The 25,089-nt window shown below is 45.1% G+C and overlaps 1 protein-coding gene across 6 annotated transcripts in view; it reads right to left on the reverse strand.

Moving 5' to 3' along the window:
- Positions 1–25,089, reverse strand: part of LOC109903578 (collagen alpha-1(XIV) chain) — a 127,274-nt gene that overhangs the window by 72,395 nt on the left and 29,790 nt on the right. For all 6 annotated transcript variants that reach the window (XM_031788605.1, XM_031788610.1, XM_031788606.1 and 3 more), the window contains 6 exons: positions 19,748–19,900; positions 15,704–15,823; positions 15,263–15,427; positions 14,777–14,938; positions 13,891–14,178; positions 12,095–12,240 (listed from right to left, as the gene is read on the reverse strand). In XM_031788605.1, the coding sequence (XP_031644465.1) occupies positions 12,095–12,240; positions 13,891–14,178; positions 14,777–14,938; positions 15,263–15,427; positions 15,704–15,823; positions 19,748–19,900 (1,034 nt within the window). The remainder of the gene's footprint in view (positions 1–12,094; positions 12,241–13,890; positions 14,179–14,776; positions 14,939–15,262; positions 15,428–15,703; positions 15,824–19,747; positions 19,901–25,089) is intronic.

Below are 25,089 nucleotides of genomic sequence, written 5' to 3' on the forward strand. Positions count from 1 at the left end.
TGTATCTCCGGCCGTGCGCCTGGGTCACTCACATGCTTTGATGAAAGGAAATGCCCTTTACCCTCTCCAAAGAATTACCATGAAAACCTTTAGCATACCTGTGGGCAGTAGAATCTGCAGTCAAGAAAACCTATTTCTAGGCCCTTTACCTAGATATGTGGTTATAGGTCTGGTTGATCACGCCTCTAATACGGGCAGTTTAGATAAAAACCCCTTTAATTTTCAGCACTTCAATGCAGAGTATGTAGCGCTCTGTCAGGACGGACGTCAGGTTCCGGCGAAGGCTTTCCAACCACAATTTAATAACAACATATCTGTGCGAGAATTTTACAATCTATTCCTGGCTACAGGGCGACATCTAAAAGATCTCTCTTTACCTATTGACAGAAATGATTTTGCAGAGGGTTACACATTGTATGCTTTCAATTTATCACCTGATGATGACACCTCAGGAAATCTGTCTGTGGTGTCCCAAGGTAACCTCAGGCTGGAAATGCGTTTCCGTACACCTTTAGCCTGTACAGTTAGCATGATTGTTTACGCATGCTCTGATTCAATCTTGGAAGTGAATGCCCGAAGACAGGTCTTAGTGGATTATTATTAAGGACCTTTGAACAAAGACATGAATACCCAAGAGTTGGACGGGCTCATGAGCCGCTTGATTGGAAAACAATTTTGTGGAGTGTTGGCTTGTGATGAATTACCTATGGAGATATGGTCTGAGAGGCCTGCAATGTTTATTGTCAATACCCATCCTAAACACATGCCTGGTGAACATTGGCTAGCTATGACATTAGAACAGGAAGGTGGACGAAAAATCTCAACTTTTTTTGATTCCTATGGCTTTCCCCCCGGTTTTTCACATTTCCCTAAATCTATTAAAGATTTTTTGACCCTAAACGGTACAAAGATCTACTACAACATCAAACAAGTGCAAGATAACCTTTCCACTACATGCGGTCACCACTGTGTATTTTACCTGTGCCAAAGAGCCCGGGGAGTTTCTTTTGAAGATGTTATGTCTCTTTATAAGGATGATTTAAGAAGTAATGATAACCTTGTATCTTGTTTTGTTAGAAAATATCAAAAGTGTTCAAATGTGTGTCCTTTAAGAACGCGTAATCAAGGCGTATGCTCACGTCATATGTTTCAAGAATGCCACAAATGTTAACTTGCTTATTTTTCAAATAAAAAATTTATTGAATTTAATCATAGTCATTCAAAAGTCATTTTCAAAAGTCTAACCACGCCGAGAGATCGGGTTTAGGAAAAGGTCCTGAGACGTTCATGGGAGTAAATGAGTTAGCATCATCGCTTTCATATGGGGCCGGTGTCGTTGGGGCATCTTTAGGGGTGCTGTATCTCGTTGAAGGCTTTTGTTTTAAAGCTTGAATCTGTTGACGAAGCTTATGGTTGGGTACACCGGAGAGGGGGATGTTGAGGATTGCCAGGGCCTTAAGAAACTGACGCCAGCCGGGAGGCCTTCGGTCATCAGCAACCTTGTGGGCAGCCGTGGTACTTTTAAGCAAGTCCTGCATATGGGACCCCCTAACCACAGAGCCCTGAAGGATAAACTCTCCAGAGTCGTTCCAAGCAGCTATCCCCTTTGAGTCTTTTATCTTGTTCATAATGTATTTAACATTCTTCCTGTTACGTAAAGGCACATGTGTCAGTAGGTCATGCATAACTTTATCTTCAAATGGCATTTGAGCTTCACCCGACATATTATCGTCACTAGGTAAGATCGACGGTACAGGCCTTACAGGGGCATGGCTATCGTTAGGTTCGACATCTGTTAAAGGGTCCGGTAGGGAAAGGGTTAAATGGTTAGTCTCTCTCTCCCCTTGCTTTACCCGAGTCAAATACCTTTGCATTAGGTTTGTGTATTTTTGAATCTTATCATAGGGGTTCAATCCTTTTCGGTTCAAAACATCCTTCATGGCCGTATCCAAATCATTTTCCGCTGTTTGTCTGATATCTTCAGGACCCTGCATTTGTTTTTTAAGTCTATCCAACTCTTGTTGAGGCACCAAGTACATTTTAGTGGCCATCACACCCACGTGTTCAACCACCACGTCTGGCCGCAATAAGGCTGGTGATGAAGGGCACGGCTATACTGAGTAAAGGTAGAAGAAAACCCCCAGACTGTTGTATACTATGTCTTTTCTTTTGAAGACTGGCCCTTTTATTGGCAAAGAGTTTGATCGCTGTCTTTTGTCTCCTTAATTTTTTCAATTGGTTCAGGGTGAGTGGAATGCGTCCTTTGAGAAGATTCAAAGCAATCTCACATAGGGCTAATATGAGATCTGAAGAACAGCGACCCAAGATGGCCTTCCGTTCTTTAGCTGTAGAACCTACTAGCCTTCTCAAGAGGGGGAGGTTTCTTTTTAAACGCAGAGACATAGCGTTTACTTTTTAGGAAGGTATGCAGCAGGCCTCTCCCCCGGAAACAGCCCTGTACGTAGCCTAAGGTGTTCTGGAGTATTTGCTTTTAAATCCACGATTAAATAAGAAAATGGCTCTTTGGTAGCGTCCTCATAGCTCTCCATAAAGTATGATTTCCGTCCAGGGTACATCTGCTGAGCTAGAGTGCTAATTTGCAGTTTGTCTCTAGGATTTTTAAACAATACCATGTAGTTGGCATTCAAGCTAATGGTCCGACTATTTTTACCTTGGTGAAACACATTCTGGACCAAGTAAAGCACGGACAGGTTTCTATGATGAGTATATTGGGTAAAAGCTCGTGCAATTTCAGGGTGTTCGCTACCAGCAAATAGCATATCGTCCAAAACCAGCAGATTATTTACATGTGGGGGGAGAAGTTCATCATCAGACAGAGAATCGGGTATTCCTTCAACAAACTTGATTTTTATTGTCTTCAATAATTCATCATACAGAGGTTGGTAACATGAATAACACCATACAATATTGTCAGGCTTTTGAGATAACACATGTTCAGAATTCTCTAAAATACTTTTTACAAAAAAAGTTTTGCCACTGTTTGAAGGGCCGGCAATTAATGCTGAAAAAGGCAATTGTAGCCGGGGGTCAAAACCCTCGACAGCAGTCATAATATCTTAAGCTTTAAGACACACTGGGGCTTGTAGCATAAGTCAGTAGCCAAAGGGCAATGTGGTACCGTCAGGCAATAGCTGTCTCTTGTCATAGACTACCCTGAATCTTTTAGTGAGTGGTGCGTTTCTTAGATGGAACCCCTTTTTATCCCTCACTATTTTGTTGTAGGAGCTCAAAATCTCCAAGTCACTATTCTTGTCCTTTACGAACCCCTCGACCAAGCGCGTGATTGATTCCAAGTTTACACGCGGTGCATTTTCATAGTTTTGAGTCACGCCTTTGGCTTTCAACACCACGTGATTGGCTTTAGTCCTAAAAGCATAGCTTTTTGGACCACATGAGGACCATTCTGTAATATGGTCACCCTCTTCGAGTTCACTCGTTAAACCCCCAAGATAGTTGCTAAGTGGGGGGGTCCAATCCCCCGGTTTGCTTACATAGACCACAGAGTCTGTGTCGTGGTAAAGAACCCGCCTCTGAAGCTGTTCCATGAGGGTGTACAGTTCAAGGCGGCCATAGGCTGTGGTAAATGCTGCAAGAAACACATTTACATTACCCGGGGGTAGAACCCACTTTTGGTGGCGCCTCCATTGCACCAAGGCAATGTCTTGACTCAAGAAGGAAAAATGTGAAATTTCGTATTGGTCCGAAAAAACAAATTCCAAAAATTCTTCGGGGTCTTTAATGATCGAAGTTGTTAGCATATTGCATCTCTGCGCTAATTTCCCCCAAAGGGAGTTCAAGTACAATTTCGACACATTTCTTTTGGTTTTGTTGACCTCTATTCTGTCAGGGTCAAGAAGTATGCCTTCTCTGTCATGGTAGTCTTGAATGTACTGGTCTTTACTTTCTTGATCTGTGACCGATGCAGGATAGCCTGAAGCCATCTGCTTGCATCTCAAGAAGGTTTTGATGTACTCTTTAAAAAGTGTGTCTGATTTCCTGGAAAAGTTCCACACTTCAAAGATTTTGGCCACACGATACCCCTTCTCTAAAGCCTTAGAGAATTCTACAGTGACCCATACACCGGTCAGGGCTCTTTCTTGATCTGTGTGATCACAGGGGTTTTCCTGGTTGTGGTTTTCACAGCATGTGCGACAAAGGGGAAAGAAAAGTTTTCCTTTAGGACCCTTGTAAGGCAACACAGGTATAAACAGCCCCCTAGGAGGGTAGACAGTCGCTTTGATTAAACCAAAATAATTTTGGGGTTCGTCAAAGTCGCTGTGAATAATTTCAGGATGCCCTATAGGATAGAATGAGGAACTCATTACATGAGGATATAGGGATGTAAAATCTACATAGCCTATTGTCTCGTCGGGTTGAGCTACATAACGCAATGTCAAAGCATTGGTCCGGCCTCCAAACAAGGCCTGTCGCGGTTCCAGGGGCTCTGGAGGGTCATAATGGGTAAGGAAGGCCTTAACACTAGGATCTACCTTTTTGAGGGCTGTCCATTCGTGCTCCCACAAAACCACAACTTTTAACCCGTAAGTAGCCTTTAAAGAATTCAGTTTGTCTTGAAACTCTTGGTACATTTCCCCAAAAGTCTTTTGGGTTAGGACACACAAGGTGTGGGGGACAAAGCATAATTTACAACCGTGGAAGAAACAACCGTTGTACTCATACACTGTCTCAACCCCGTCAATCTGTGTGTATCCATCTACATGGTAAGGCCCAAAAGCCTTCTCCCCCCGATTCAAAGCATGTTGGATAAAAATATCTTTATCCTGGGCCAAGTACTCCAACCATTGAATGGAACCACTAGAGTAGGCCTTGAATTGGCGTCGGTAGTTGTCTGGCGATGGGATAGCTATAGATTCAGGAGTTAGATAGTGTGTACGATAGGTTTTCATGCACGCTGATGCAATAGTTGTACAGCTCCAGGGGTCAATGCCCGCATCTTTGATTACCTCTTCTCTGAATCTGAGGCATCCTTCACGAAGTATAACAACGTCATTGTCACAGTATGATTCCATCTCTTTATGGAAATCAAAAGTGCCATGTCTTACGGTCTCGTACCATGTCATGAATCTCTCACGCTCTTTGGGAGACATTTGATCACACCCGTACATTTCGGGGGCTGGATAAGATCCTATATAATGTAGATTCTCCTCAGATGTGAAGAAATGAGGGAAATAGCCTTTGACAGAGTTTTCAAAACCCAAGGCCTCTGGCATTTGAGCCAATCTCATGGGTAAGAAGCTTAAGCTGTCAATGTATCTCTGTTTGAAGGCGGGGTCAACAAAGCATAATATTTTACTCCCTTGAGCTATGACACTGGGTGCCACGCCTTGCTGTATCAAAGGGTTCAGAAGCAGATAGGAGTCATAGGCCCTAGCATTGTGAGCTATAAACGTGAAGTTTCTGTACTGGGCTTTTCTAAAATGTTTTAGAAAGAGTCGGGCACAATCGGGTCCCTCGGCCGACCATTTTTCACCCTTGAAAGTCATGGTTGACACAAAAATAGGCAAATGAACCCCTGATTGCTGAGTTGTCTCAAAATCATAAAACACATATTTCTCTGTATGTTCATCTTCAGCCAAGGGCTGAATGTAACACTCATGTGTTACTTCTTGAACTGCTTCCGCGTCTCTGCTTTTCAAAGGACCTTTACAGATTGGGCAGTGTATAATTCCACAAACATGAGGTTTAGGGCTATCTATTTTAAGGTTGTAATTGCAATGACATTTTGGACATTTCTTGTTAATGTCACAACTGCTTACAGATTTACATGCCTTGGGATGCCATGTTTCAGTTTTGTGTTTTTCGTAACAGTAGGCCGAACGACATGTGCGGTGACAATCCGCACAGGGGGTCAAGTTTAGCGGCTGCATAGGGCAATGTTTATCCAGACATACTGAACAGTTGTAACGGCACGAGTGCCCCCCCATGCGTGTGTAGCCGGTATGACAGGCTGGACAGACATATGGCGCGCCTAAAAAGGCTGTGATGTTAGTTACGGCATAGTAATGCTCATTTTGCACATAAAAGTACATAGTCTTAGGATGTGGTTCGGGTATATTTTGGAACTTGAGGAGAGCGTCATTAGCCCTACTGTGGTACAAAACCACAATCTTGATGTTCAGAAAGTTTTCAAATTTGACTATGTCTGAGAAAGCCACAGCATCCTGTATACCGAGACCCACCGCAGTTTGTAGCTCGAGAGCTTTATGTAACGCGGCTTGATCCGTACATCCGGGGCTGAGTAAGTGGGCCAAACCTATGGCAAAACATAGCTTATTACCTGGATTGTGAACGTTTATGAGATAGGCCCTTTTATTGCTTATGATTTCGGACTGCATTAAACTCTCGAGCTTTCGTCTCTGACCCCCGCCCCCTTGTGGTTGTCGTACTAATTGTACTACAAGTTCGAGGGTCCTATCTGCTAGCACGTTTAAATTTGACTGTACAAGGCGTTCTAGCAGTTTAACAAATTGTTCAAGCTCTGCTTCACCATTCTGTAAAATAAGCGATACCTTGCTCTGTAGACTGTCTCCACAAATTTCCAACTGTAAGAGATCCCTAGGTTCGCTATAATCTCTGATCCTAGCTAACAGTTCATTCAAAGTGTCCATAAGCATTACGTAAAACACAGCATATTCCCGAATCTGACCCCCCCATGCGAAATTGAAAAACTGGCGAACCTCAATATTGTTGAATTTATTTCGACGCAAAACATGTACACTTCGATCAAGACCTCCCCCCTCCAGATTTACTAGGCAATTGTCCAACTGTTCAAAAACATCGTATTGGGTTTCAGACTCTTCGGACATTGGTGTTAAAGGCTGATTTATAGGTGTCTGGGGTGCCGAATTAAACCTAGCGCTCTCGTTCTGTACACTGATCTCAAGACCGCCCCCCTCCAGATTTGCTAGACATTTGTCCAACTGTTCAAAAACATCATATTGACTTTCAGACTCTTCGGACAATGTTGTTAAAGGCTGTCTTAGAGGTGTCTGTGGGGCCGAATTAAACCTAGGGCTCGCGTTAAGCTGGGTAATTAGAGATATGATGGTTTCGGGAATCTGTGTTAACATGTTTTCCTCGGAAGGCCCTGACTCATTCATACGTGTAATAATGTCTATGAGTTCGGAGGGAATCTGGGATAATAGATTTTCATCTATTGTCATTATGTCAATTACCCCCGAATCATTCATATGGTTAACTATATCTTGGAGCTCTGTAGGGATCCTGGCTAAGAGTGTTTCAATTGTCTCACTTTGGTCTATAGGGGGCGCCATCTGTCTAATTAAGGATGTGTGTGTGTGTGTGTGTGTGTTTTTACATGTGTGTTTTTTAACGGCGGTATTTGCTTGTTTTAGCCCTAATGTTTTTTAACATACGGGGTAGCTCGCTACGCCAGAATGACACATCCTGATTGTATTGATGCTCGAGTAGAATACACATGCGCCTCTGGAGTAGAGCCTTTCGTGATTTTAAACCCAGGGTAAACGCTTTGAAAAAACGTTCTTGGTCTATTTCAGAATCTGCTGTTTCCCCCACAGAATTGGCCGATTCAAGAAGGTTGGCAGCTTCACAGAACATCAAATCGTCTACCTCAGAAATGTCATTTAAATCTTTGACATCATCAGGTTTCGCTGGTGTCTTTGGAGCCTCCTCGGGGATGCTTGTCTGGGCATCCTCCGATGTTTGTGCGTTGTGTTCATAAGCCGGTGAGGAGTCTGAAATAAAAATAATACATACACAAATAGGTTATTAACCCTAAAATATGTTAAAAATGCCAAATACATTTCAGATATAAGCCTATATATTAACAATACATTAATTAAATACCTCGGCTTTTTTGACGAGGGCTGTTCTGAAGAAACTCTGAAACCATGGGCTGTTGTGTTTGTTCAACCTGTATTACAACATCTGCAGGTCCGGTAGATGGGGAGCCTGAAAAAAACAAAAAAACAGCATTAGGCCTTGTTTTAACATATTCCGGCATAAAAAAAAATATATAAATATTAAAATAATAATATATATAAATAATAATATATAATTGATTCATACCTAGTCCTTGGAACGACGTCTCGTGAATATCGGCCAAGTAGAATTGTTCGGGTGAAGCGGAACTGTGGATCTGAGCACTAATTATCCTTTGGTGTTTAGAAATATGGGGGACAACGTTGTCCTGGCCAAGGGGAGTTGACCTGCCGTTTAAAGTCTCTGTTCGCTGCTTTTGGGTAAATACATCCTGGGAGTAGGGCAGAATTGTCTCGTAGTCATATGCTTCGCAGAAACCGTTCAGGCTCCATAGGGCATCGTTTAACCTTCTAGGCTTTAGGTCCTCTGTAAACATATAAAATAACTTTTAATATAAGATGCCCACACTTTTTGTTTTTAAGGTATAAATATTTTTATGTATGGAATTCTTGGAGCTTACTTACGTTGACAATTCAGGGCAGGCGTTTGTTTCGGAGCCCCATGGGATGATTCGAGCTCAGTTATACCTCGGAGTATCTGCGTGAATGCTTCAGAATCTATAAAACATTCGACAATATTAAAGCTATAATCACTTTAGCTAATATTGCCTTGTTATACGGTAAGCATACTGATCCTAATGATTGTTTAATATTTCTATAACATCCCACGCTTTTCAAACAATTCCCCACAACAATCAAATCTAATAAAGATTTATTTCAAGAACTCACCTTGCGATAGATCCATTAGACTGTTTTCCCCGATTATCTTTTTTAACGCTTCAGTCCGATAACGATTCTTGGAGTTTCTGGAGGTGCTGTTTGCATCGGAACTAAAACGCTGCTAACATTGCCCATGGTTTCTAGCGCTTTTGTACCCTACGACCTAGAGAAAAACCCCTGAATGATTTTTTTACATAGCATTTGGGGTTTGTCGTTTTTTTTGGGCTATACCCCCGCCCATGGTATATTTGACACATTTCAAACACATGGTATTGGGTGTGTCTAAACATTAGGATCCTTTTGGAGCTTCTAAAATCTCCGGGGTGCTAGCACCTAGATGCATGGGGGTGTGTTGTTCTCGACATCGCTGGGATGAATGACTTTTTAGCCCACCTAAAAAAAATAGTTTTATGAAAGGCCTTTAAGATTAGGAGTCGTAAGACACAATATTATTGTTGGGGGGTAGGCATCTGTTTTGCAGGCTAGTGTAAACCTTGGTTTCAAACGACCCACCAGGCATGCATGGGTATTTTTTTAACAAACAACCCGCCCCCCTTTTTCTGTTTTTGAAACACACACACACACACACACACACACACAGCCACTACAGAAAACTCCCTCACGCACATGCGCGCGCACATGGCTTTTTCCGCAAGATTTTTCTCAGGGACAGACTGCGCTAAGAGTGAACAAACGCGAGAGTTCATAACGTGGTGAGATTCTGATTTTAAAACCATTTATTTCATTCAAAATATTTAGTACATACATTTTATATCGTTACATTCTTAAGGTATTTTACGATGCCTTTCTTACAGATCCTGGGAGCTTATGCAACCAACCGCCATTGTCCGTGTCGAGTTCACCCTCAAAAGGCAAGGCTCTCTTGCTATGTCCATCAACACATGGTAAGTTTTCACTCCAGGGGTAGATCCGCCGTCGGGCCTTTTGGTCTTGACTCTGTCTCAAGGAAAGCCTCGCCCAGCGCTTTAACTGTTCCCCATTTTGGAAGAGAATGTCCAGCTTATTCATAAGTGTTATGAAAATTGGATAATCCACCCATTTAAAACTAAACACAGGAATAAAAAAGTTTACATGTTTGCGGGCTCTGGAAGCTACCGGAGAATTGACAGACTTTGTAGCATTAGCCTTATCATAAAGGTCACAGGCTAAAATTGTCACTTTGTTGTCAGGGCTATAGTCCATTGAAGCAATTCTTAGAGCCTTGAGATCACTGCGGCCGCAGACCTGTTCTTCCAACGCATATCCTGGCACATTTGTAACACTTAGGACCTGTTCAATTTTACAAAGAGCCAGCCTGATGTTTAGCCATTCTCTCATCCCCAGAGCCGGGGGAAAACTCCCAGGTTTTGCAGGATAAAGGGGTTTGGGTCCACGGTCTGTGAATATCTTTACCGTAGAATCCTCCGGGTGGAATATGTAAGACATGTGGCCCTCACTCGTACCCAAAAATCCTTTAAAACATTCTGGAGCTTCACACAGAACTTCTTCAAGGCTTTGGTCACTGGGTTCATGACAAGCCGAGCATAACATCCCTAAAATTGGCATAGGTGTCATTTTTGTTTAATATTCAGGGGGGTTATCATGTACAGTCTTAAACAGGTATTGTTCAGCGGCTTTATAAGGGGCCTTAACCAACCCAAACCGTGAGAAACAGTAACAGGTTGACCTGACACATGGTCACTTACTCAACCCAGGGCATGCACCCTTCTACATGACATAGGGTCATAAATCATTACATAGGGTCATAAATCAGGCTTGGGTCATCAATCATTAACGGCCTGTCAAAGGGACCCTTACTCACCCCATAGCCCCCACCTAACCAGGCTTGTCTATCAGGCTTGGGTCATCAATCATTAACGGCCTGTCAAATGGACCCTTACTCACCCCATAGCCCCCACCTAACCAGGCTTGCCTGACCAGAAGACATGCACACGTCATCACTACATAGGGTTCACATAGAGTTCACATAGGGTCATCAATCAAAATTTTGACCCGTGACATCTACTCTATTCTCTCTATCACCAAACATTTCTGTAAGAAAAACAACGATAAAGCCCTGCGTTCCTATTTTTTTCTTCGTTTTGTGCTGTTGGTAATAGGTGCACTTGATTCAGCAGCCCTAGCAAGAGAAAAAGGTTATGAACCATTTCATGTGTCTGAAGGTAGAACCTACCTGGCAGGCCCAGAGAGTAAATCAAGTGCACCTATAGGCCTACACCTGGCCAATCAGATAGCTCAGATCACCGTGTCTGCACAGTTTCCTCGCACCATAGACCATAGCACCATAGCATCGAACGCACAGCAAAGTTGATCATGTGAGATTTCTAAAATGTTAAAATCATGACTAGAGACTTGCTGTTTTTATGACTAAGTTCATGATTAAGTTGTTATTCAGCACTGTCAACACTTTGTTCAACAGTTTTATAAGCCATAAAATGCACGCTCGCTACTTCCACTCACGCTACAACCAGCACTGCAGCTGCAATCAATAAGTACAGCAAGGTGTTTCCATAAACTTGCGTTGTTATTATTAGCGGCTTGTGTATTTTTTCATATCGAGGACTATTTCACTTCTCTGGTCATAGGAGAAACACCATGAAATGGTGCATGAGGCAGAAATAATGCAGTGCGACTTAAGTTTGGCCATCAGGAAGACTTTATTTTTTTCCTCTTTTTTCTCAGTGGAGTGAGGGAGTGAGGAGGGATGGTGAGTCGAGTGATAGACAGCCTCACCGCTGCTCCCTCCCCTCAGACTGACCATCAGATGCAGGCCATCAGTCCAGTAAATTAAAATAACACATTATTATGCTCACTAAGCTGTGCCTCAAATAATACAACTCATTATCTATTACCAGTGTGATCATATACCTCCAATTTCTTTTAGATAATTTCAAAACGACTAAGAAGAACAACATTGGCAGGGCAATTCAAGTGTAGCCAATATGCAGTGATAATGTACTTGGGCCTATAGTCTACTGCACAAACCTCATTCCATTTTTAGTTGGTTAATGTTGCATAGGGTTAAATTTTTTAAGTCAAGTAAAAAAAAAATTGGAGCGGTAAATCTAGGCTTGCATTTTGGCGACCACTGAGTTAGAGTGTCTTCTAAATATTTCCTTGCTTTGAGTCTAAATTCCCTCTCTTACTATTTCTTCACTTTCCTCTGTATTTAAATGTAACCACTCCATTTCTTACATCCTCTTCTCTCTCCCTCTCCATCTGTATTCTTTCCTTTTCTTTCTGACAGTCTTTTCTCCTCTGCTCTGTCTTTATTTTACCATCTCATTCCTCTTCTCTCTCATTTTCTCATCCTCCTTTCTCTATCCTCCCTTCTGTCTCCTTTTTATCACCTCCTTCTCATCGGCGTCGTCTCCCTCGGTCAGCGGGGCATAGAGGATCATGAAGCCAGAAGCCCCCTCTGCGACCCTCCAGCGGGCCCTCATGGTGTTGTGGGTGATGTCAAACAGCTCCAGGTTGTTCACCGTGGGCAGGGCCACTGTAACACACAAGGGTCACATAGATCATATATGGGTGACAACATAGAATTACTAGAACATGCAACAACATTCAAGTCAACGTTTAGGATTACAATTCCATATCAATCAAATTGAGTGTACCCATGAGGGTGCAGTCAAGTTGCTGAGGTCAGAGGGGCTTCAGCCTGTTCTAGTCATTTTATTTCTATGGGTCACACAGAGGTCACACACAGTTCCCGCAGGGTTAAGACAAGGACATGACTTAGACCAGTAGACCAGGGTTAGAAAAACCCTCTTCATGGAGAGCTCAGATAAAATCAAATTTTATTCATCACATGCTTTGTAAACAACAGGTGCAGACTAACAATTAAATATTTACCTACTGCATATGCAGGTTTTTGCTCCAGCCCTGTTCTGTCTAATCAGGGGTTAGAGGTAGGGAGGAGGTTAGGACACAGTTAGCAGTCCATTTTCCCTCTTCATATCCCAGCAGCAGCCAGGCCAGGTGCTTGGAGTGCCGGTAGGGAGTGATTGCTCACAGGTAGGAGTGATTATCTAGCTGAGACGCTGATTGGGAGTGGCCTCCTGACCAGGCAGGGTTTTACCATTTGTGTCTGAATACTTTTCCTTTGTTTGGCATGTCTTTTTTTATACTATTATCTTTGTCACCATTTGAACCTAATAACCTGCTTGGGCTGGCCGACTACAGAGTGACTACACAGAGACTGAGCTCTTCCTGGACCCTGGTGAGTAGGCTATGCTGTCTCCACTAGGGACAAAGACATACAACACCCTGTTCGCTTACCTCGACTCAAAAGGTTACAGACTTGTTAGTATGTCCTAGCTTCCCTTGATTGGCCAGAGTTTATATGCACTCTTAGAAAATAAGATGCTATCAAGAACCTAAAATGGTTCTTCAGCTATCCCCATAGGATAACCCTTTGAAAACCCTTTTTGGTTCCAGGTATAACCCTTTTAGTTTCACGCATAACCCTTTTGGTTCCAGGTATAACCCTTTTGGTTATAGGTATTATCCTTTTGGTTCCAGGCATAACCCTTCTGGTTCCAGGTAGAACCATTTTGGGTTCGATAAAGAACCCTTTCACAGAACTTTCTACATAGGGGCCCAAAAGGGTTCTATCTGAAACCAAAAAGGGTTTTTCAAAAGGTTCTCCTATGGGTACAGCTGAATAACCCTTTTGGAACCCTTTTTTCTAAGAGAGTAGGTTTGCTAACCAGTTTTGTAACATGGTAATTGGAGAAACAAAAGTCAAATTGTAAACAATTAAATTAACAGGGATAACTCACAATTCACACAGCAAAGTAATCTCCATTCCCGTTAACCTGTTTGGCCGAGAGTGGCCACATCCCCTCCCTTAAATTACCGGTCTATAGAAATACATAAATATAGGCCTAAATGCAATACGGGATACTTAAGCGCTCCAAAAGTGAGAGCATTTACAGCATTACTGGATGGCGTAAATTGTCTTTCTTCCACCTCCATCTGTATGTCAGTCTGACAGCGGTAGGTTACTCACCACCCCTTTTAACCCCTTTAAGGTCATTTGTGTACTTAGTATTCACAGATATCCAAGGGGGATTTCAATGTCTTTCATCAATTTCTAGCCCTCACTAAATCAGAGGAGATTCAGTTTTGTAACTAGACTTACATGTGGTAGCGCTGCCTCGGAGGGCCTCGCTAGCTGAGCTGGCGTAGATGGCGAACACGGCCACCTGGTACTCAGTCAGGGAGAGGAGGTAGTTGAGCACCACTGTGTCCACTGTGCCCTGCACTACCTTCTCCTCGGGCTGTCCCCCGCTGGCAGGGTAGTACACCACCCGGTACTTCTCCACCGTCCCTGGGGCGTGGGTCCACGACACCCGGAAACTCCTGGCTGTCACCTCTGAGGTCACCAGGCCTCTGGGAGAGGCCATGGTGACTTCTGGGCCTCTGTCGCCTGAGAGGATGTAGGGTGGGTGAAGAAAGAGAAAGGGTGAGAGGATGGATTTGTTTGCTTTCATGTGGATTTTTCCAAAATGGCTAAAGTGACACATTTCAAACACTGTTTGTTTGTAAAAAGGGATACTATATGACTAAATGTCTATAATGCTCACATGTGATGTAACCAGACCTAGGTTCAAATACTGTTCCAAATATCTCAATTACTTTCACATACATTCGAAGTAGGTATTCAGATAGATTTTTGTTGAAAAGACAAGTATATTTTAATGTATTTGGAAATAAACTTGAAAAGTATTTGAAAATACTCAAATATACTCCCATGCATTTAACCCAGGTATTTGAAAATAGTATTTGAAATAACTATTTGAAAATACTGTCAAATAAAATTTGGTAGACTATTTGGTTTTTACAAATAACCATTCAATGAATGACTCAAATAGAAGTACTTGTTTTGGGTTGTGCATTTGAAAATACTCATAACCACAGATTTTAAATACCAGATACTGAAATGCACATGTACTTGAACCCAGGTCTGGATTTAACCTTCTCAATTCTCTTTTCTGAATCTACTACTCTTCTTGAATCGGACTCACCTTTGATGGCCTTGTCGAGCTGTTCGACCCGGTCACAGACGGTCCTGGTCAGACGCTCCACGATAGAGCTCATGACGCTGAAGTCGGCCACGTTGTAGACATGCGTCTCCTCTGGAGGCGAGCCGATGGCCTTCAGCTCTTTCTCATCGGCGTTCTTCACACCTTTGCAGAGAAAGAGGTAGAGAGCGTGAAGGAGGAAAAGGGGGAGAGAGAGAGAGAGCGTGTGAGAGAGAGATACCGACATTAAGAGAGGGAAAGATGATCAGGATGAGTAGAATGAGACATCTCTAGATTACATATCATTACACTGAGCAGGTGTCAGAACACGTGGCTTCACACTCAAACCAGTTTTCATAAATATAAATGTTAAAGGTGAAAGATTGTCCTCCATCCGTCAAGAAAAGTGCATCTGCATTCAAGCTATCCCTTTAACTACAGAAATATATGAGCATTTAGAGAGAACTAAGATGAGGCTTTGTCTCATACCAATGGCAAACAGCTCTATTCCCGCCTCTCTCAGACTCTGAGCCGGGGGTCTGACATCGTCTTGAGACTTCCCATCTGTGATCAGGATTCCAATTTTGGGAACGCCGGCCCTGGATCCGGACTCAGGTTTATAACTGTTCTCCAGGATGTACGTCAATGCAAGACCTAGAGAGAAGAATATCAGCATACGGTCTAACTCCTGCATACACAGCGGTTCTTGAGGAGTGTCACATACAGTATTAGCATCTTTGTTAGATTATTGGGTTACCTGTCTAAATCTCAAAATGTCCTGGAAAACAGATGAATCATGTTATAGGGACATCTAATACAATGTGGTAGAATAAAATAATGAACGTAATTTGTGCCAGGTGGGTAATGTGTATTATGTGGAGTTCAGTAGTATTACAGAGTACAGAGGACGAAAGGATTATTTTCTAGTACCCGTCAATGTGTTCCCTCCTTTGTAGGGCAGGTTCTTCACAGCGTCGATGACTGCTTCTTTGGTGGTGAAAGTGTTCAGGTGCCACTCCATCCTGGGGTCACCACTGTACTGGGCCAGACCTGTGAACAGGGTAACACTATGAGCTTCTCTCAACACACATTCACACTCCATTATTGTACTGACGATAATCATTTATTACCCAGATGAAACACAGCAACACAACAACACAGAAACTACAGTACCTGTGACTCCAGTGGGTGGAATAGACAGGATATGGCCATGGCCATATGGCTAATTGGCTATCACCATCTAATCATGAGCGCTTTAGCAATACTGCTTTCTCATAATTATAATGATGATGACAATGATAGGGAAAAAACATCACCGATGATGATGATGATGATGATGATAAAGAAACCAGTAGAATAGATGTGTCACGCCTTGGTCATTGTATTTGTGTTTTCGTTATATATTTGGTCAGGCCAGGGTGTGACAGGGGTTTATGTTATTGTATTTCGTATTGGGGTTTGTAGTATTTGGGATCGCGGCTGATTAGGGGTGTTGTATAGGCTTGGCTGCCTGAGGCGGTTCTCAATCAGCAGTCAGGTGATTCTCGTTGCCTCTGATTGGGAACCGTATTTAGGTAGCCTGAGTTTCGCTTTGTCTTTCGTGGGTGATTGTTCCTGTCTCTGTGTTTGTTTGCACAAGATAGGCTCAGTCACTTTGGATTTTCTTTTTTCATTGTTTTGGAAGAGAAGAGAACGGCGTTCCTGTCTCTGTGTAGTGTTCACCAGATAGGCTGTAATAAGTTTCACGTTCCGTTTGTTGTTTTTGTATTTATTTAGTTATTTCATGTATCGTCACTTTTTCCATTAAAGACATGAGTAACCACCACGCTGCATTTCGGTCCGACTCTCTTTTGACAAACGAAGAACGCCGTTACAGAATCACCCACCACACACGGACCGAGCAGCGTGGAAACAGGCAGCGACCGCAGGAAAAGCGAAAGGAGGAATGGACATGGGAAGACGTATTGGATGGCAAAGGTTGTTACACTTGGGAGGAGATACTGGCTGGAAGAGATCGCCTCCCATGGGAACAGGTGGAAGCACTGAGGAGAGCAGAGGCAGCCGGAGATAAGAGTCGACGATACGAGGGAACACGGTTGGCAAGGAAACCCGAAAAGCACCCCCAAAAATGTATTGGGGGGGGGCTCAGAGGGAGAGTGGATGAGTCAGGTGTCAGACCTGAGCCAACTCTCCTTGTTAATCGTGAAGAGCAGTTTCAGTGGGAGAGGCTGCATCACTTGGAGAATTGGACATGGGAGGAGGAACTGGACGGAAAAGGACCCTGGGCTCAGCCTGGAGAATATCGCCGTCCCAAGGAAGAACTAGAGGCGGCTAAAGCGGAGAGATGCTGGTATGAAGAGGCAGCACGGCGACGCGGATGGAAGCCTGAGAGTCGGCCCCAAAAATGTATTGGGGGGGGGGCTTACAGGGAGTATGGCTATGCCAGGTAGGAGACCTGCGCAAACTCCCTGTGCTTACCGAGGGGCTAAAGAGACCGGGCAGGCACCGTGTTATGCTAGTGAGCGCACGGTGTCTCCAGTGCGGGTGCATAGCCCGGTACGGTTCATACCAGCCCTTCGTATTGGCCGGGCTAGAGTGGGCATCGAGCCAGGTAAGCTTGGGCAGGCTCGGTGCTCAAGAGCTCCAGTGCGCCTTCACGGTCCGGTCTATCCAGAGCCACCTCCACACACCAGTCCTCCGGTAGCAGCTCCCCGCACCAGGCTTCCTGTGCGCACCAGGCTTCCTGTGCGTGTCCTTGCTCCAGTATCACCAGTGCCCACACCACGCATCAGGCCTACAGTGCGCCTCGCCTCTGCTGCGCTGTCGGAGTCTCCCTCCTCTCCTGCGCTGTCGGAGTCTCCCGCCTGTTCAGCGCAGCCAGCGTTTTCCTCCTCTCCTGCGCTGCCGGAGCCTCCTGCCTGTTTGAAGCAGCCTGAGCTGCCAGTCTGCAGGGTGCTGTCAGTTTGCAAGGAGCTGCCAGTCTGCAAGGAGCTGCCAGTCTGCAAGGAGCTGCCAGTCTGCAAGGAGCTGTCAGTCTGCAAGGAGCTGTCAGCCTGCATGGAGCAGTCAGAGCTGTCAGTCTGCATGAAGCAGCCAGATGTGTCAGTCTGCAAGGAGCTGCCAGTCTGCAAGGAGCTGCCAGTCTGCAAGGAGCTGTCAGTCTGCAAGGAGCTGTCAGCCTGCATGGAGCAGTCAGAGCTGTCAGTCTGCAAGGAGCTGCCAGTCTGCAGGGAGCTGTCAGTCTGCAAGGAGCTGTCAGTCTGCAAGGAGCTGCCAGTCTGCAAGGAGCTGTCAGTCTGCAAGGAGCTGTCAGTCTGCAAGGAGCTGTCAGCCTGCATGGAGCAGTCAGAGCTGTCAGTCTGCATGAAGCAGCCAGAGATGTCAGTCTGCAAGGAGCTTCCAGTCTGCAAGGAGCTGCCAGTCTGCAAGGAGCTGTCAGTCTGCAAGGAGCTGTCAGCCTGCATGGAGCTGCCAGTCTGCAGGGAGCTGCCAGTCTGCAAGGAGCTGTCAGTCTGCAAGGAGCTGTCAGTCTGCAAGGAGCTGCCAGTCTGCAGGGAGCTGTCAGTCTGCAAGGAGCTGTCAGTCTGCAAGGAGCTGCCAGTCTGCAAGGAGCTGCCAGTCTGCAAGGAGCTGTCAGTCTGCAAGGAGCTGTCAGTCTGCAAGGAGCTGTCAGCCTGCATGGAGCAGTCAGAGCTGTCAGTCGGCAAGGAGCTGCCAGTCTGCAGGGAGCTGTCAGTCTGCAAGGAGCTGTCAGTCTGCAAGGAGCTGCCAGTCTGCAGGGTGCTGTCAGCCTGCATGGAGCAGTCAGAGCTGTCAGTCTGCATGAAGCAGCCAGAGCTGCCAGTCTGCAAGGAGCTGTCAGCCTGCATGGAGCAGTCAGAGCTGTCAGTCTGCATAGAGCAGCTAGTTCCGCCAGTCAGCCATGATCTTCTAGATCTGCCAGTCAACCAGATTCTTCCAGATCAGCCTGTCAACCAGAATCTTCCAGATCTGCTAGTCAACCAGAATCTTCCAGATCTGCTAGTCAACCTGAATCTTCCAGATCCGCCAGCCAGCCAGGATCTACCGGAGCCTACTACCTACCTGAGCCTCATCTCAGTACTGGGCTTCCTCTCAGTACTGGGCTTCCTCTCAGTACTGGGCTTCCCCTCTGTTCCGGGCTGCCCCTCAGTTCCGGGCTGCCCCTCAGTCCCGAGCTGCATCAGTCCCGAGCTGCCCCTCAGTCCCGAGCTGCCCCTCAGTCCCGAGCTGCCCCTCAGTCCCGAGCTGTCCCTCAGTCCCGAGATGCCCCTCAGTCACGAGCTGCTCCTCAGTTCTGTGGGGTTCTGGGTGAGGACTATTAGGCCATGGTCGGCGGCGAGGGTGGATTATCCCAGGACGCGAAGGGGAGGAACTAGGACATTTATGGAGTGGGGTCCACGTCCCGAGCCGGAGCCACCACCATGGACAGACGCCCACCCGGACCCTCCCTATGGTTTTGAGGTGCGTCCGGGAGTCCGCACCTTGGGGGGGGGGGGGGGGGGGTTCTGTCACGCCTTGGTCATTGTATTTGTGTTTTCGTTATATATTTGGTCAGGCCAGGGTGTGACAGGGGTTTATGTTATTGTATTTCGTATTGGGGTTTGTAGTATTTGGGATCGCGGCTGATTAGGGGTGTTGTATAGGCTTGGCTGCCTGAGGCGGTTCTCAATCAGCAGTCAGGTGATTCTCGTTGCCTCTGATTGGGAACCGTATTTAGGTAGCCTGAGTTTCGCTTTGTCTTTCGTGGGTGATTGTTCCTGTCTCTGTGTAGTGTTCACCAGATAGGCTGTAATAAGTTTCACGTTCCGTTTGTTGTTTTTGTATTTATTTAGTTATTTCATGTATCGTCACTTTTTCCATTAAAGACATGAGTAACCACCACGCTGCATTTCGGTCCGACTCTCTTTTGACAAACGAAGAACGCCGTTACAAGATGACAGATTGTTTCCTCACCTATCCGTGTCTTGTCAAACTCCACATGGAAGGCGCTAACCAGATTCTCCAGGAACATGCGGACCAGACGGAAGTTTATCCGTCCGATACTCCATGATCCGTCCACCAGGATCACAATATCTGCAATGGCCGGGGTCTTACACATGAACTGCTCTGGAAAGGAAAGAAATACAGACCAAATCTGTTAATACCAACATACTAATGACAAAGCATTAAAACATTAGCCTAGATAAAACACAAGAATGCACAACACACCACTACTGTAGCATAAAGGGGAAAGTAAGGTCACTGAAGAGGGTAACTTATCAAATACAGGTAAACTGAATCAAACAATTAAAATGTTATCATGATTTTTCTAAATTAATTTTTCATTATTTGAAGTGCAGCTTAGGTCCAAAGCATTTGTTTATTCAGTTCAAACCATCTTGCCACAAAATTCCCTGAAGGACAATTTAGAGTATAATTAATGCTAAATTATTCTGGTGCTTACGAATACACCCAGTCAATGAAAGAAAATATGCCTTAATTAGGTGACATTTTATTTCAACACTTTGCTACATAGCCTTTCACATAATAATATATCTCATTATGCCTCCTCTCGCAATCTGTGCCAATCCATTTAAGTAGAGACAGGCCTGTCATTAGAGCACAAACAGACATGACAGCAATGCGCTATTATCCTGATCCAACACACTCAGTGTGAGGGAAAAGCATTGACCCAGAACTCTCTGTGTGGATTCAGAAGATTTCTGCAGGATATGCACAAACCTGCATTGAATATGCTTATGTATCTTAAGTTCAGGAAAAAACTCTTGACTTTCACAGTTCAGAAAACTGTCAGACTTTCAGTCTTACGCAATAAATAATATACCCCGGAATCAAGATTACTATTTTTGTTGTACAGTATATTTCTCCTATACCAACTGATGTGTGTGTGTGAAAATTGTGAAATTGTGTGACCAGCAAAGGCACAAATAAGAAAAGGGCAGCAGTTTATTGATTAAAAGCAAAATACTGTAAAAGTGATCCAACATTCCATAACCCTTTATGGTGGATTAAAATGATTGATTTCAGATTCTGAATGGTATAGTGCCTTCAGAAAGTATTCACACCCTTTCACTTTTTCCACATTTTGTTGTTACAGCCTGAATTTGAAAATGTATTAAATTTAGATTTATTTTGTCACTGGCCTACAAACAACACCCCATCATTTCAAAGTGTATTTATGTTTTTCACATTTTTTTATTACAAATTTGATTAGAAATGAAAAGCTTGAATGTCTTGAGTCAATAAGTATTCAACCCCTTTGTTATGTCAAGCCTAAACAAGGTCAGGAGTAAAAACGTGCTTAACAAGTCACATAATAAGTTCCACGGACTCACTCGGTGTGCAATAATAGTGTTTAACATGATTTTTTTAATGACTACCTCATCTCTGTACCCCACACATGCAATTATCTGTAAGGTCCCTCAGTCGAGCAGTGGATTTTAACCACAAAGACCAGGGAGGTTTCCAATGCCTCGCAAAGAAAGGCACCTATTGGTAGATGGGTAAAACATTTACAAAAGCAGACATTAAATATCTCTTTGAGCATGGTGAAGTTATTATTTACACATTGGATGGTGTATCATAACACCCAGTCACTACAAAGATACAGGCGTCATTACTAACTAAGTAACCGGAAATGAAGGAAACAGCTCATTGATTTCACCATGAGGCCAATGGTGACTTTAAAATAGTTAGTTTAATGGCAGTGATAGGGGAAAAAAGGATGGATCAACAACAGTATAGTTACTCTACAAAACTAACCTAATTGACAGTGAAAAGAAAGAAGCCTTATACGGAATAAAAATATTCCAAAACATGCATCCTGTTTGTAACAAGGGACTAAAGTAATACTGAAAAATATGTGTCAAGGCAATTAACTTTTTGTCCTGAATATAAAGTGTTATGGGGTAAATCCAATACAACACATTACTGTCACGCCTTGGTCATTGTATTTTGTGTTTTCGTTATATATTTGGTCAGGCCAGGGTGTGACAGGGGTTTATGTTATTGTATTTCGTATTGGGGTTTGTAGTATTTGGGATCGCGGCTGATTAGGGGTGTTGTATAGGCTTGGCTGCCTGAGGCGGTTCTCAATCAGCAGTCAGGTGATTCTCGTTGCCTCTGATTGGGAACCGTATTTAGGTAGCCTGAGTTTCGCTTTGTCTTTCGTGGGTGATTGTTCCTGTCTCTGTGTTTGTTTGCACAAGATAGGCTCAGTCACTTTGGATTTTCTTTTTTCATTGTTTTGGAAGAGAAGAGAACGAGCGCCATTCTCCTTGCGGAGATGGTGCTAAATACATCAACACGGTCGGTCCCTGGGATTGGGCTGGCCAACACGATTCGGTTTGCTTGGAAGGAAAAGGAGTTGGAGCCTTTAGGACGGGAAACTTTTGGAAGGATAATATTGATGGGGATTCTAAAGCTGACGGTGAAGGACGTGTTTTGTTTCCAAGGCAACTCGTTGGAGGGAGCATACGACGTGGCACTATATACAGAGGAGAAACACGATGATATCCTGAGAAGGGCAAGAGCAGTGGGAGGCGAGAGGCCGATGAGCCACTATGAAATTACAAGCCTGGCGAAGAATAACTTTAGGGTTGTAACTGTCAACATTTACAACCCATACGTTAAGGAGGAAGAGGTGAGGGCCTTTCTGGGGAGATACATGGATAACGTCTCCTCAGCAAGGCACCTCAAAGACTCCCTTGGGTTTTGGAATGGGAGGAGAGGCTTCCAGGCCCTCCTCAGAGAGGACCCAAAGGGACATGGTGGCTACCTCCATCCTCCTGCTATGTTCTCCCTAGGGGCTGACAGGGGGACGTTGTTTTATGCACGTCAGCCCCCATTTTGCAGGCGCTGTATGGCCACATATTCGGCTCGTGCAGCACAAGAAAATGCAGATTTTGTGGATCTGAGGAACACGAGGCGAAGGATTGTGACAAGCCTAAGGCGTGCCACGGGTGTGGCTCGTCAGCACACCTGTGGCGGGGGTGCCCGGCTCGTCAGAGGTCATATGCGTCTGCGGCTGGGGGGGGAGCAGGAGCGGGGGATGGGGGAAGAAGAGGAGGGGAAGGAAGCAAGCCTCATGACCAGAGTACAGGTCCAGAGGGGAAGGCCGCAAGGAAGGAGGAGGAGCAAGAAGCGGCGGATGGAAGAGAGAAGGAAACGGAAGGCACGGGAGTAGGAGAACCAGGAAAAGCGGCGGAAGAAGGCAACCGAGTGGAGGAGCATGAGAGAGAAGAAAGCGAGGGAGGAGTGTTGGAGAAGGAGACGGTGGAAGAGCAAGTGGACTGAGGGGAAAGTGCCCTGGTGGAAGAGATGAGGGGTATGGTGGAGGAGCTGGTGGGGGGGGGGGGGGGGGGGGGTATCTCTCCAATGCCGCCATCACCAAAGAAGAGAATGAAGAGGAGGGTGCGATTGGCCGACAGTGAGAGGGAGGGGATGGCCAAGAGAGTGATGGGGGTGGGAGAAACCTCTGGGTTGCTGCTGGTTTCCCCTGGCCCTCAACTTCTGTTGGGTGGGGACACACCTAACAAGACTCAGGACTGGGTACAGGAGGAGGTGGGGAGTTTTTTGTTTGGGGACTCAGCCTCCCCTATTTTTTCCAATCCAGCTGCAGCACTGGGGAGGGGGAGGATTGTGGGGGTAGACCCAGGGTGCAGGGCACCCCGGAGCCAAACACTATTCCTGCATCCTGGGTTGGTGAGATGGAGGAAGAGGGGGGGATGTCGGGAGTACGGATGGTGTTTTCACCGGTAGATATGGAGCAGGGGAGCATCGGGTGAGTCTCCTGTTTTTGATTTTTTTTTCTGTCTGGGTTTAGAATTTGAGTGTATTACATGTTTTTATTTGATTCTTTCATGGGGTCTAATTTTACTTTTGTTACTTTAAATGTAAGGGGTTTAAGGGATTTTGTTAAGAGGAGGGCGGTTTTTAGTTATTTGGAGGGTGTGGGGTTTGATTTTTGTTTTTTACAGGAGGTTCACCTGAGGGATGGAGGGGATGTTAGTAGGTTTAAGAGGGAGTGGGACAAGGGGGAGTCGGTTTGGGGTATTGGGGGGGTGCACTCATCGGGGGTAGGGATTTTGTGTGGGCACAGGGAGGTAAAAGTGGAGGATTCTTTTGTGGTAATGCAGGGGAGGGTTATAGGGGTGGATGTCACGATAAGGGATTGTAAATTTAGATTAGTGGTGGTGTATGGGCCACAGGTGGTGGCAGACAGGAGGGAGATGGTGGACTGTCTGACGCCCCTGTGTGTCACAAATAGGAAATTAGTGATAGGGGGGGATTTTAATACAGATTTAGGAATAGGGGGGGATAGCAGTGCAGGCGCCATTACCAGGCTAATGGCTTGCCATGGTCTGGTTGATGGTGGACTGCACACTACTCCGAAAATGGCCGGTCCTACATGGCGCAACTCCAGGGGGGTTGAGCGGAGGCTCGACTATATTTTTGTACCCAGGTCTTTGGGTAAGTTGTCTGGGCGGCTGTTGCCTGTTTTCTTTTCGGATCACGACGGGGTGCTCCTGCAGGTGGGGTCGCCAGTCTGCCTCTTTGGTAGGGGGTACTGGAAGTTAGATCGGGATGTGCTGGAGGAGCAGGCTTTTGTTGACGGGTTTTATGATTTCTTTTGGAGGCTTGAAGGCCTCCGGTCCATGTGCGAGGGGGTGTTAGAGTGGTGGGAATTAGTTAAGGTGAGGATTAGGGCTTTTATAATAGGGTATTGCAAGAGGAAAAAAAGGGAGGAGAGGAGGGAGGTGGATCGTATCCAAAGGTTAATTGAACTCGAGTATGAGGCAGGCAACCTCGACGGGTCGTTTGACTGGGAGAGATCCGCTACCCTAAAGGCGCAGCTCAGGGAGTTGCAGGAGCGGAAGGCTCGAGCTTTCCTGGAGCGTGCGCATAGTGGCTTTCTAGAACACAATGAGACTTGTTCCGCTATGTTCTTTAAGTCGGTTAGGGCCAGACAGAGTAGGAAGGTAATGCATGGCATTAGGGAAGAAAATGGTAGTATAGTTAGAGAACCAGAGGATATGGTCAGGGTGACAACTGATCATTTCCAAGGTTTATTTAAGGAAAGGGAAATAGATGTAGAGCAGGGAAATGTGTTTTTAGAACACTTGTCCAGGCGGTTGCCGGAGGACATTAGAGAAGTGATGGAGGCCCAGATTTCACTAGAAGAGGTTGAGAGCGCTCTTAGGAGGATGGGAAAAGGGAAGGTGCCTGGGATGGATGGGCTGCCGGCTGAGTTTTATCTCAAGTTTTGGGGTATACTTGGACCAGTGGTCCTCGAA

Source organism: Oncorhynchus kisutch, linkage group LG14, assembly GCF_002021735.2.
Source record: "Oncorhynchus kisutch isolate 150728-3 linkage group LG14, Okis_V2, whole genome shotgun sequence".
Taxonomy (NCBI): Eukaryota; Metazoa; Chordata; class Actinopteri; order Salmoniformes; family Salmonidae; genus Oncorhynchus; species Oncorhynchus kisutch.